Source organism: Stigmatopora argus, chromosome 4 (genome assembly GCF_051989625.1).
Source record: "Stigmatopora argus isolate UIUO_Sarg chromosome 4, RoL_Sarg_1.0, whole genome shotgun sequence".
Classification (NCBI taxonomy): Eukaryota; Metazoa; Chordata; class Actinopteri; order Syngnathiformes; family Syngnathidae; genus Stigmatopora; species Stigmatopora argus.
The window spans coordinates 10,102,442-10,116,447 of record NC_135390.1 but is presented as its reverse complement, the minus strand read 5'-3'; the positions used below and the strand labels follow the sequence as shown (position 1 = coordinate 10,116,447).

At 38.9% G+C, this 14,006-nt stretch overlaps 2 protein-coding genes across 3 annotated transcripts in view; one reads left to right on the top strand and one right to left on the bottom strand.

The window, feature by feature from the left end:
• Positions 1-4,566, bottom strand: part of invs (inversin) — a 29,686-nt gene extending 25,120 nt beyond the window's left edge. For both annotated transcript variants that reach the window (XM_077599555.1, XM_077599556.1), the window contains exons 1-2: positions 4,473-4,566; positions 2,609-2,711 (exon numbers count right to left, since the gene is read on the bottom strand). In XM_077599555.1, the coding sequence (XP_077455681.1) occupies positions 2,609-2,611 (3 nt within the window). In that variant the 5' untranslated portion in view covers positions 2,612-2,711; positions 4,473-4,566. The remainder of the gene's footprint in view (positions 1-2,608; positions 2,712-4,472) is intronic.
• Positions 4,567-4,665: 99 nt separating this feature from the next.
• On the top strand, positions 4,666-13,819 carry erp44 (endoplasmic reticulum protein 44). Its single transcript, XM_077598598.1, has 11 exons — positions 4,666-4,849; positions 6,377-6,449; positions 6,517-6,556; positions 7,065-7,180; positions 8,741-8,925; positions 9,859-9,974; positions 10,047-10,221; positions 10,293-10,404; positions 11,168-11,309; positions 12,695-12,797; positions 13,335-13,819. The coding sequence occupies exons 1-11, from the start codon at positions 4,790-4,792 to the stop codon at positions 13,437-13,439; spliced, it is 1,227 nt and encodes a 408-aa protein (XP_077454724.1). The 5' UTR covers positions 4,666-4,789; the 3' UTR covers positions 13,440-13,819.
• The last annotated feature ends 187 nt before the right edge of the window (positions 13,820-14,006 follow it).

Here is a 14,006-nt window from a genome sequence, read left to right as displayed (position 1 = left end):
TATTTATGTGTATGTATGTATGTATATATATATATATATATATATATATATATATATATATATATATATATATATATATATATATATATATATATATATATATATATATAATATACACATATATATAATATATACATACACACATATATACACATACATATATATAGTATATATTTCAACAATACGCTTATTTATTTATTAACTTATTTATTACCTATTTATTTATGTCTTTTCCTGTCTGTATTCTCACGCTCTTGCTACTGTGACAGTGAAATTTCCCGAATACGGGATGAATAAAGTTACCTAATCTAATCTCGTCTAATCTAACTCAGGTATGAGAGTGAGCGTGAATGGTTGTCCATCACCTTGTGCCCTGCGATTGGCTGGCCACCGATTCAGGGTGTCCCCCGCCTCTGGCCCGAAGTCAGCTGGGATAGGCTCCAGCACCCCGCGTGACACTAGTGAGGATAAAGCGGTTCAGAAAATGAGATGAGATGACATTTGGGGATTGCAAGAAGAGGTTATTGCCATTGTGATACATTTGAATTTGGATTGTTTTTTTTTAGTTATGAGCACAGTAACTAACAAACTTCTTACTAGTCAACTAACTGACTTTAAATCTTTGGTCAGGAGAGGACGTGATAACAGTAGCAGCATCCAAGACTAATGTAAACTATCCTTGCATTTGAGTGACACACGCATTAGTGGTATCGGTAATCAAGTTGATCTCGGGCCTCATGAGGCGGAGTGATATCATACCGCAGCTTTCCACCGAGTCAATAAGAGTTCTGCCCGGCATGTTGTTGATGTTTGTGTTGCGTTTGCTGGTCAATATTGCTGTGAGTGGCAGCCTGTTAAGCAGGGTTAATCAGAGCCTCGGACTATGAACTACTTTGCTTAGAACATGGTGGTTTGAGCTTCCCAGCAAACATTATTCAACCAAAAGAAAAGCACACCATGTGTACAAAAGTGCGCCACAAAGGTCCCCGTGGCCTCTTCTGTGCGCCTCAGATGCTGTTTGAGTCACTGGCAGAGTAGGGGGAGCTGTGTGTTTTGTGTCCTCCCATTAAAACACTAATGAGCAGCCCTCAGGAGGGACGGGAGAGGCACGGCGTAGCAGACAGAAAAAGACAGATGAAGAATGAGAAAGAGGACGGGAGCCCGGGATCAGCTAGGGGACTTTTTCCTCTTCGCCCTTCCATTCCCTCTCCCCCACACCTCGGAGTCTAATTGGACTAAAACTGTGATCTAATTAAATGTCCAATTAAAGTGCAGAGAGCAACGTGCCCACCGGCGAATCACAGAAGAGGGACATAATCAGCTGGAAAAACAAACAAAAAAATCAATGTGAAATGGGAAAAGAGCGCAGTGAAGAATTAGGAGGGTGCTTTAACCTCTGATTGGGCGCGGAAAGATGAGCATTCACAGCCAGTCCTCACTGTTTAAATGGACTGGACGTCTTTCATTATCAATGGTTGGCTAAGAATTAATACTATGATTTTTGTTTTGATTTCATAGTGGTATTGGGGTCTAGAATCAGTGTATCTCTGTTTTTATTCATTTATGACATCATCTATTATTTGAAAATATAAATAAACAGCATTAAAAAGCACCACTTTTTTGTAATGACTGTAAAACAAGAATATATGCATAATATTGCTACAATAATAATTGAAAGCTGTCATATACATTGAATGTCACATTAAATTTAGAGCCATGTAGGTCACAATTGTATATTAAAAGTTAATGTTGTGGCCTACATGATCCAAAATGTTATGTTGGCATAGTGTCTCTTTATTGGCTTAATTATTATTTTTTTAAATATAATTATTTCGAATTTTTTGAATGGCCAAAAATAGTCACTTGTCCTACAAAGTGTTAAAACATGTTCAGCATATTGAGTACATGTATTTGACTCTCAGTATTACCAATGATATTTTAACTATTATTACCCTTGAATATGAGAATGGCGGCATAGAAGTTACTAAAAGATTAAAAGAACACTCAAATGATTATAAAGGAATAAAGTAGTACCCCAGATTCAAATATCTGACAATACATTTAGCCCTGTGGATTGTAGTCAAATTAGCTTTATCGCTGTAATAATGATCAATTCTTTGAATGCATTTTAATACCACTTTTGAAATGGCTTCATCTTGCCGAAACAATAAAATGTGGAGTTTGAGCCATCCTATATATTTTTTTCTAAAAGAAATGTTAAAAATGTCATGCCACTTAAACAGTTGAAAGGAGACAATTGAAATTAAAATGTCCCTCTTTGCCCTTTTATTTAAGTAAACGTCAGAGAGGGTGCGATAAGTCTTCCAATTTTTCCATCTGTGAGTATCTCACACACTGTGAACCCCCTATGGACAGCTTGAGCCCATCAAATATTAATGCAGGGATTTAATTCAACATTCTCATTAATCTCCTTAACAATTACAATGTAACGGGTCACATAATTAGGGTTTGTTATCGTCTCACATGACCAAGACTCTTGGGAGGGGAACGCAATCTGGAAGCAAAGGGTGAAATCCTAAAAGTAACAGCTGATTTTTGAAGGCCCAAAGGCGAGTACACCGTTTCGCTTTTTGAGCCATAATCTTACCATTGTTGCATTAAAAGGAGTTCTTCAACAGATGTTCTCCACTTCAGTTTATCCTAGTTGGGTAGTAGTCCATATCCCCTACATGTCCTGATCCTTCTTCCTGCTGGGAGATGGAGAAAGAGGATAAATCACCTACTGGGACAAGCGCACCTGCTCATACAATAAACTGCCAGGATAACCGTGTTCACTGTGTATGACTCTTATAATGCAGAATATAAATTATATAGTAACTTGAAACTGGCGGCCCGGTGGATGAGTGGTTAGTGCATTGGCCTCACAGTGGGGGATCTGGGTTCAAATCAGGTCGGTTCACCTGTGTGGTGTTTGCATGTTCTCCTAAGGCCTGCGTGGGTTTTCTCCGGGCACTTCAGTTTCCTCCCACATTCCAAAGACATGCATGGTATGCTGATTGGACACTCTAAATTGCCTGAGGTAGGAGTGTGAGCGTGAATGGTTATCTGTCTCCTTATGCCCTGCGATTGGCTGGCCACCGATTCAGGGTGTCCCCTGCCTCTGGTCCGAAGCTGGGATAGGCTCCAGCACCCCCCACGATCCTAGTGAGGATAAAGCGGTTCAGAAAATGAGATGAGACAACTTGAAACTGTCTTCGGGGATAGCGCTACCATGATTTTGAACAGGAAATCATTTAAACAATTTTAAAGTGTAGGTTTTAAGTCCTCTGAAGGTGATAGAAAATTGAAGAAGAAAAAAATGTATGTGAGGCAAAGATTAAACATTGGGCTGTGAGGTTTGAAAAATTGTAATTTTGTTTTGAGAGATGGGATGTACAACAGAGCATTCAGCCTCACCACAGATTGTGCAATACCTTACAAAAAGCAGAAATAGCAGAGTTCAAAGGCAGCATTCATTAGTTAAATTAGTGTATGTACTAAAAATTGCTGTCTACAGCAGTGGTGTTAAACTGGTGACCTGGGGGCCAGATCTGGCCCATCTTATCGTTGTGTGTTGACCGTGAAAATAAATCGAGTGCATGTATTTTTTTTCAGCCATAATAATATTCATATTTCATTTTTTTAGAGATATATGCAGTTTTTCCTTTTCACTTAAAATAATTTAAAATACATATAAAAAATAAAAATGTTTTTTATTCAATCAAATACTCAGAATAAGCAGTATGGAAAATGAATGAATAGGAACAAAACAAGAGAATGTTAGGTGGTTTTTGTATCTTTTTCATTCATCAAAATTGTAAATTATTGAAAGATGAAAATGAATAAATGCAATGAATATGTATAGGGATATACTATATATATATATATATATATATATATATATAAATTGAATTAAAAATAATAAACAATATTTACTGTTTACCTTTTTTAAGGGTTGAAAGAATATTAGGCAAAACAGAGGATTTAGATCATTTAGAGGTCAACAACATCTCTGAAAGATTTAATGACCATAAAAAATGATGGTAATTCATTTGTTGATGGATTTGTCAATTATTCATGGGACACTTAATATACCTGCCACTGTATTTATTATTTGTGTTTTAAGTACTGACTGATTGCATAAACCGATAATCAAATTAGATCACAATATAGCAAGTTTATTGAAATGCTAACTTTGAACAGCAGCAGGCGACGACTTGGAAGCAAACGGCAAGTTGTAAATGTTGAACATCACAAAACAACATTGCTTGCCTCTAGGCGAGTAATATACAAAACAATTTCGCAAAATTGACCAAAAATGATGCAACTCGCCCTCCTTCAATGAAAGTTATCCCGACTGTCTCAAGGATGAAACAAATGACTAACACGGACAGATGTGCTTCACGGTAACAGGATAACATTTAAATAATTACAGTTTTTTACTGCTATTGAAGTTTAATGTTGTTGTTTACCTTGCCCAACTCTGTGAAGTTTTCTTCTAAGTCGTCCCTTTGGATGTCGTGATTACAAAAACACTACAATTCCCGTTACGTTGCAATTATTGCCATGTTTGTAGTTTTTTTTAATGGCATACACCCCGGTTTGGCTGGATGTTTAAACTTCATTTCCCATAAGTGCATACCACCTAACCGGAAGTGTCGTCATCGTTTCCGTGGTCACTACGGGATCTGCTCGCCGCTGTTTTCCTGCTGCAGCAAGTAGAGCGGCGTCGAGGCAGAAGAGGACGATTGAACACCATCGCCTCCACATTTAAACGTTCTCATTTACGATGAAACTATCTGCAATATTACCCATTCTCCGTGAGCGCATCATCTGCGTCACACTGCTGGTAAACAGTTTTTATTTCTTATACTCCTGCAAGCGACACTCGGCTGATGAGCGCTAACATGCATGCTAACCTAGGCTGGGCTGAGAGCCAGTCAGTCCAGCTGCAAGCTAACCAACCGGGCTCCCCTGTCATTAGTTGCGGCTTTCTCTTTGGAGCATAAACACTTCTGATCTCATCTTTATAGCGTACATTATTACTAAACATTTAAGTAAAACCTGCGGGAAGTAACTTTAATGCTGCCGTTGGACGATCAAATGGTTAGAACACCTTATTTCTATTGATGACCCAAATTGTATTTACATTTGTCGCAGTATTATGTTTCACAACGTGTATTTGCTAATGTTTGACTCGTTAACTTTTGTTTGTTTGTTTTTTTTGACGATCGGGATGTTTTAACGTTGTGAAGTTCTCGGGCAATTTCTTCATGTCTTTGGGTGATGCTCGCCGGTTGGTGAGTTCCTCTGTTGTGGCTCAATCTGATTGGTTTACAACCCGGAAGTGAGTACCAATGCTACCTCACTGACCCCAGAAGTCAAGTTAGTACGGTTAGAAAAGCACAATGTTGTGTACGTTTACTATCAAATGTGGTGTGCGAATAAAACAAACATATTTGTTTTATTTTGGTAACACTGAAAATTACATAATCGTCATCCCAGGGGGAATGTCTAATGTCATTGAGACATAGCATTATACTACTATTTATATATCTTCCCATTATATCAATATTAATTTCCCAAAGCAGTGTGCCACGATATAGTGTGTCACCAAGAGATCAGTATGGGAAATTATATATAGATGTCACATATTTAGATTTTTTTTTACTTACGAAGACAACTATTGAACTCATTTGGTGACAACACAGGAAACAAACACATCAACACTTGTTTAGTCATGTAATGTCTAAACCTGAAACATTGTCATTCACATTCATTTTCCCATCGCCAGCATCATTTTCAAATTGTCCGGTGGTGTTGTCGTTCTTTTATTCTTCCCAGTGACTGCCTTCATCACAAAAGTATGGGGACACCTGTTCAGTCCACTGCCATGCATTTGCAGCACCATCCAAAAAGCACAAATAATCTCCTGCAGATATGCAAAGATTGTCCACGAATTGATAAGCGCTTGTAAACCAGACTCTTACTTCTTTGAAAATGTTGTTTGTGCTGGGGAACTCATTTGCCAGTTCTCCATTGTCCCACTACACTTATATGACAATTCCGGTGTCTTCTTTAGCACCAAACTTTTCTTGCTGATCCACAAGTAGACATTACACATTGAACACTTGAATGTTTTTACAGTAGGAGATAATGGTAGCCCAAATTGACATGCAGATGAATATACTTAAAGGATGGTTTGTTCGCAGTTATTTGTTTTGGGGCGGGCTCAAGTTAAAGTTAAACAAATACACTTCCTCTTGAATAAACTTGCGGGCGACTGCTCTGATCGGAAACATTTTGACTCTTAAATTGCTGTCGTCATTGTTGCCTTTTGTTCTTTCAATAAGTGATTTTTTTTCCTCCCCTATAGGTCATGGGCCTTTCTACTCCGGGACAAACAGAAATCACCAGTCTGGACTCAGCCAACATCGACGACATCCTGAGTAAGACATCATTCTGTAGAATACAAAACGAAATAACAGCAATAATTCATGATGTATTTGTTTTCAGATAATGCTGGCGTGTCGTTAGTAAACTTTTATGCCGACTGGTAAGTAATATATTTGTTTACTCGCTATGTCTCTGTGAAGACAACATTTTTTGCATTCCATTTGTTGTTTGACTGCATGTTCAATTGCAACTCTCTAATTGCACACAAGGCTCTTTTACAAAAGATTTGTAAGATCGTCACATTAGGAGCATAACTGAAGCTCTTGCCTTTATAACCGCATGTTGTCCCTCAATAAAATACTTTGATGCATTCACTACCAACACCTAGAGTGAAGTCTTAATTCCAAAACGGACACAAACATTCTTTTGCTTTTTATTCATTTTTGGTTAAATTATCATTGTGTAATTAAATAGTTCTACTTATACAAATATTAGATAAAGTGGTTTTTCAGCAGAAGTGTTGCTAACTGTCAGTCATTTTAATGGATTCACAAGAGTAGTTACCTAAAAAAACAGTTACTTTTTTTCTTCAGCATATTCATTTTAGATGTACGGTGAATTATTCAATGCAAGTGTTCTTTTTTTCGTCCATTTGCTTTATTGTTCAGGTGCCGATTTAGTCAGATGCTCCATCCCATCTTTGAGGAGGCTTCTAACATTGCGCGGGAGGAGTTCCCTGATCTCAAGCAAGTTGTGTTTGCACGGGTCGACTGCGACCAGCACTGTGAGTATATAAAGCTCCTCTTCCCTTGCTCCTTGTCAAGCTGTGTTCACATTACAAAGTAAAACTGTAGGGCGCTCGCCCCACAACGGCTGCCAAAAACCAAAGCCCGTGAAACAAAAAAAACTCTGGTTCACGTAATGTATAAATAATAAATACAACAGCTTTAATTTCTTAATATTGTGGCTTTTTTCTTCTTGAAAGTATGACTTAAATCTCGTAATTTAACCCCCCCAGTCCCACATATTATAGTTTCCATCTCCTCAGATTTATCCAATTGCAGTTTTGTGTTGGAATAGACCTCATGTTACCAAAACTTCTGCTTCACTTACTTCAAATTAAACAATGTAAAAACGTTAATCTCGCGATATGACTATTTGTGTATTTCTATTTTTTTGGCCTTTTGTTGAGGGTTCTGGCTCAGCAGCTGAAATCACATCAATGTGAAAACATTTTTGATTGTCTGGTTCCTCCACTTGGCTGAAATCTGTGGCAAAAAGATCAACCCAACTGTTTGGATTATAACATACAAAATTCTGGGTCATTGGAAACTTGAGGAAAAACAGCTGTCTATTCCATCATGTGTCTAGTTATTTCACAAAAAGATTATGATCTTTGTCCGCACAAGTTTTTTTCCCCCCATGTTTCCTGCCGCTTTATTTAATACTGTAGTTTTTTTACGTTAAGCCGCTACTTTTTTGGCCCACTATAAAGACGGCTCATTGTCTAATGCAGTTTGTTTCTAGAAAAATATCATTTCCGTGTCAAATTTGGTAGGCGAATCTTATATATAGTCTGAATTATACTGTATATTTGCAAGTACGTGTCTGTATTAAAATGACATCTTCCTTAAAATCCTATACAAATGATCTATTAGCCTTTGACTCACTTAGACTTCAGCAAACTGATCACTTTCTGTTGGCAGATTTTTTTTTACATTGAAATTCTTGTATTCTAATGACGCCAATAGGTAAAAAAAACAATAACACTATTAGTCAGTGATATCCTCCAATCATATTTTTCAGCTGTGTGCAAGTTGTTGATTAAACGCTTTAAGCAGATCTGCACTTTTCATGTTAGGTGTCCAAAATGGAAAGGGCTCACACACACACACACACACACAGACACACACCATATTTGATGGGTACTACATACACAAAAATGGCCCGTACACCAAAGCGCAGTGTGGATACAAACTGCCACAGCCTTTTGAGATAAAGCAAATTATAGAGAATTATTGATAACCTGCAAACTGTTTGAAGACTAATGACAAAACTGCTTCTTCCTGTGAAGCTCGGAGGCTTAAAGATGCCCCGCAGAGAGATTGACACCTGCCATACACGCATACGCACAGGCGGGGCGGGGGGGGTCTGCAGAGTGAATATTTACCCTTGGTGGGGGGCGGCTTTCATGTGGCAGATCAGAGAGCAGGGTTGTCTGAAGGTTGTGTTTTGAGCCTTTTCAATGCCAACGCTCTTTGGCGTCCGCTTGCCGTGCGCACGCTTTAGCCCTCTTCATCAATCAATTTCTTCTCTTTAACTTTGCTTTCTGCCCCCCGTGTAGCCGACATAGCCCAGCGCTACCGCATCAGCAAGTACCCCACGCTAAAGCTTTTTCGCAATGGCATGATGATGAAGCGGGAGTACAGGGGTCAGAGGTCTGTGGCGGCCATCGCCGAATTCATCCGGCAGCAGCAGGTCGACCCTGTGAAAGAGATTCAGTCTGCGGAGGAGATAAAGGCTGTGGATGTGAGTACGGGCTCACAGTATACTTGGCTTGGATTGTACCACAATTCAAGTATAGGAACTTTGTGTCTATTTTCACGTTTTGATAGAAAACTCCAAATGAATAAGTTATCTGCTAAAACTATATTTTAATCAAACTAAGCTTACAGTTAAAGTATATAGTCTATATAAATATTTTATATATATATATATATATATATATATATATATATATATATATATATATATATATATATATATATATATATATATATATATATATATATATATATATATATATATAGTTTAGGTATATATATACAGTGGTACCTCGAGATACGAGCTTAATTCGTTCCGGGACTAAGCTCGTATGTCGATATTCTCGTAACTCGAACGAACGTTTCCCATTGAAATGAACTAAAAACAAATTAATTCGTTCCAACCCTCTGAAAAAACACCAAAAACAGGATATTGGATAGGAAAAAAATGTTTTATTTCTTCTAATCGCCATCTATTAACAAAGTAACACAACTAGTGGTTTGATATTACTAAAATTAGACGGAGGGTAGAGAGAGAGAGGGACATAGAGGGGGGCGAGGGAGACTTTTTGCACCGGTGAATCGTAATATAAGTGAGAGGCAGTTACAATATGTTCGTGCAGAGTAGTGTAGTAAGGCCAAAAAGTCCAGAAAAATGGCAGAGGTTTATTATTTTTTTTAAAGCCAAGGTTCAAGCATTATAACTGTCTTGAGATTTTTGGGGAATATAGTAATGTATCCAAAGATTGTGTAAAATGGTATTACTACACGTCGAAGTTCTTCCTATATATTTGAAAAGGAACAGTTTTTAAAACTATAAATGTGTGCCTTCTGCAAATTACTAACTAAAATTAGTGGATAAATGCAATGCCTTAGGTTAAAAAAGGTCATTGGAATATTATTTTTTCTGTTTCCACAGAGGAGCAAGAGGACGATTATTGGTTATTTTGAGAAGAAAGACTCTGACAACTATCACACTTTTGAAAAAGTCTCCAACATCCTCCGAGATGACTGTGTCTTCTTGGCTGTTTTCGGGTGAGTCCCCCCACCGTGTCTTGAACGAGGCCCGCAACATGTGCACGTCCCTCAGATGTTCCCACCTTACAGTCAGGTCTCCGAGTCCGAGCGCTTCCTTGGCGACAATGTCCTCTTCAAGCCGGTGGGGGAGAGCGTCCCCGACATGGTCTACCTCGGCTCCCTCACCAACTTTGACCTGACCTACGCTTGGGCTCAGGACAAGTGTGTGCCTCTGGTCAGGGAGATCACCTTTGAAAACGGAGAGGTTTGTCATCGTCTTCAGCCAGACCATTTGATGGACGGCGTCACTTTTAACACAATGCGTGTGTTTTCTAGGAGCTCACTGAAGAGGGCATCCCTTTCCTCATCCTGTTTCATCTTAAAGAAGACAATGAGAGCTTAGAGAAGTTCCAGCAAGAAGTGGCTCGTCAGCTCATTAGTGAGAAAGGTGGGTTTATGTTAGATTTGAGGGTATTTGTGATGTCATTTTGATGCCTCAATTGTGCACCACAATGTCCAATTTTCTGCAGTTAGGGTTGTAGGCCACATTCATAGCAATTTGATCTCGTGTGCTGGACTAGTTAATTTTAGGTCAAATATGTTAACTTGCTGGCTACCAATTATGGCACACGGCGTCCAAAGCATTTTAACAAATTTGATTGCACCAATTTGAAAACAACCTATTTGATGGGGTCGGTTTTTATGTTAAATACATGTCCAAGTTCATTGTCTTTTTATGTTTACATGCATTGCACATTTTGATTAAAAAAAATGGCACTACTAAATTCAGACTTGTTCAGCAATCTTATTCAAGTTTTACTTAAATTTGAGAGGTTGATATGAGGAAAATTGCCAATATTTGGTAAATTAGTTTTAAAAACTTGTAATAAAATAGAGAATACGAATTTATATATTTTTTTTAAAATCGTGCTATGAACTTTTTGCAATGTTGCTCACTCTAAATACTATGATTCTCCTTTTTCCCACTTTGTTAAGCATACTTTGCTCTTTCCTGCAAAGTACTGCTGATGGACCATAGTGCTGAAGTTTGAAGTATTATATTACACAGTACCACATTGTCAGTCCCTCCCAGTAATCGTTTTCCCTAGATGGTGTTAATTTCTTATTCATCTTCTTTTAAAGCAAATGTTTGTAACAAAGCTGTGTAAAGAATCAAACAATAGTTTGAAACAGTGTTCTGTATTGCACAGGTTCTATCAACTTCCTGCACGCGGACTGCGACAAGTTCCGCCATCCTCTCCTGCATATCCAGAAAACTCCTGCCGACTGTCCCGTGATCGCCATAGACTCGTTTAGGCACATGTATGTGTACCCGGATTATAAAGATCTCGAGTAAGTACCGCCCTCTTTGCTTTCAAATTTATATCATTGTGAAGTTGTCATTTTTGTTATTAAAAAGCATCAGGTTCTCATCGAGATATAATTTTTTTCTTTTTTCAAATTGAATAATTTGATATTTTGCATTTACAGAGACATGCATATTTACTTCCTGAATGATATTGACCCTAATAATGGGCTTTTGATTCATACAATATCTCAGAAATACCACGTGCGATGATGTTTCTGATTTTCCCCTCAAAGTAACACATTTATAATCCCTATTAAAACCATGATTATGGAGGTGTGAATTGTGAATCAGGGGGCGGCTTATACGCAAGAAATTGTAAAATTCAAGAATTTTAAGGCAATTTAAAGGGTGCGGCTTATATGCGAGTAATTAAAGTAGCATTAGCGATTAGCATAGCGTCTGCAACTAAATTAGCAATACTTTGACTAGACAACCCCAATTACATTGGCTGCACTATATGTGACAGAAAACATTAATTTCAGATAATGCTTGAACATAAAAACGGTCCACATTTTTAACATTTAACTCTTCTTCTAGATTGTGCCACTGTCCAGAATCTTTTTGTTTTGTGTGTATTTCCAACAAAAAACATTGTTGAAAGAAAAATGCTTAGTATTTTCTAATTGGCATCCACTTGAATGTGTGGCACCAGCATGATTGCAATAATTACATCATGTCTCATCAAACTGATGAAGCAAATCGAATGAAAGCTGACCTCAAATTTGACTAGTGTTTCCTCTCCATGCTTAATGATGTCAGGGGCCACCATTGTTCTCATTTGCCCTAAATGAAGCAGCTTTTATTACACACATGGAGTGTAATCTGCCATTGCGCACCGGCCAAAAGATGTCAGAAAGTCCGTCTCCTCCGAATGGGCTCGGGCACCGGAGCTAATGTGACATGATTTGGCGCGGGCAATAAGTGCTAAACTAATCCATTCTAATCAAATGTGCTCTTATTTATAATTCTGCCCCCACCCTTCCCCAATCAGAGACCGATCACATTGACACGAGCCCCGAGGACCGGCCGGTCTCGCTCGGCTTAATTGCATCACATCAGCGCCGCGTGCGGCACACAGCTTGAAATTGCATTAGCGCAGCGTATGTTGTATGTATGCGCTAATGCTAGACACACACAAATGCCACCGGAGTAGGGGGAGGGGGGTCCGGGTACCAGGCGCCACCCGTGCATTGAAGCAGTCGCTCATGACCTGTCATTAATAAGGCCGTTCACGGATTAATGCGAACTCATGTCATTCACGTGGCTCCTTATTGTCTCTTTGCTACCGGTCGGGCCAGATCCGTGTAATCTTGCGTGGCGGAATGTCGCTTGGGTTCAAAGCCGTGCTCTGTGTCCACCATTTTTCTAGTATTCCCGGGAAGCTGAAGCAGTTTGTGTTGGACCTTCACTCCGGAAAACTACACAGAGAGTTCCACCACGGTCCGGATCCCACAGACAGCACACCTGGACAGGTCTTTGCAAACGCACACTAGCATGACGCCTTTAAGCCCAGACTATCTTTTATCCATTTAATCGAACGGATAATTGTGTTATAGTAAAAGTAGTTGAAAAGTATTGATAGCTGTCGTCCTAAATGTGATCGTTTGCATTGATAGAATCTGCATTTTTTTATTGTCCTTGTTTGTCAAGCTACTGGAAGAGCTTGTCACAGCAAAAGCATTGCAATAAATGTGAATATTTAAAATAGACATTAGGTAGAATTATAAATGAGTTGATTTGTTATTGGTTCCTGCTGAAAATGATCATTTGTGGCACAAATTCTGACCCCATTTTTTTTCATACATGCTGATAAAATGCCATCAAGCATTTTTAATGGGTTGGTTTGCCTAAAAAATATAATTCATTTGTTTTATTTTGGACATCTATCACCATCAATGTCATCCAATGACTTAAATACTATGAAAAAACAACACTTGGTTCGGTATCCAGTGCTTATTTCTGACCAAATCTAGCCATTTGCTCTCTATTTAACTGTTTTTTGTTTTTAGGAGGACGTAGGGGACGACGTTGCCAGCCGCCCCCCAGAGAGCTCCTTCCAGAAGCTGGCGCCCAGCGAGACCCGCTACACCATCCTCCGCCGTGACGAGCTGTGACCTCAGCCGCCTTTCCTTGCAGAAGTCATCCTTTTTGACTCGACGCCACACCTCGGGGGGAGGGGGGCTTTGGGTCAGGATACAGGCCAGCGGGACAAAAACGGCAACACCGATCATCCTTACCGAAGGAGAGATGAAGAAGAACTGGAGCGAAAAGAGCGAGAGCGCAAAGCCCATGACACAAGCGCGTTGGAATAATCTATATTTTCCTGATTTGTTATGTTTTATTTCGGATTTTGGGACGGGTAAAGAATCAAGAAGTGCGTGGGCGCTGGGGTCGAAGCATCGGTCGATGTTTTTACTTTTTTTTTGCCGCTTGTACATATATTTGTGTTCCATGGCATTGTTGATCTAAATTAAATTCACCGTTATTTTCGTTAGTTTATTCCATTCATCTGTCACTCCACGGACTTTTCTGTGGCTCATTTCCACAGCGACTGCTCCGAAATTCTCCTCGTGTTAAAAAAACAAACAAACAAAAAGACCACACTACAATGAAGTAGCCCCCGCCTTCTTCTTTCTCTCTTCCTGCAACATTTCTTGGGGATTACTACTTGTTTTGTCCAA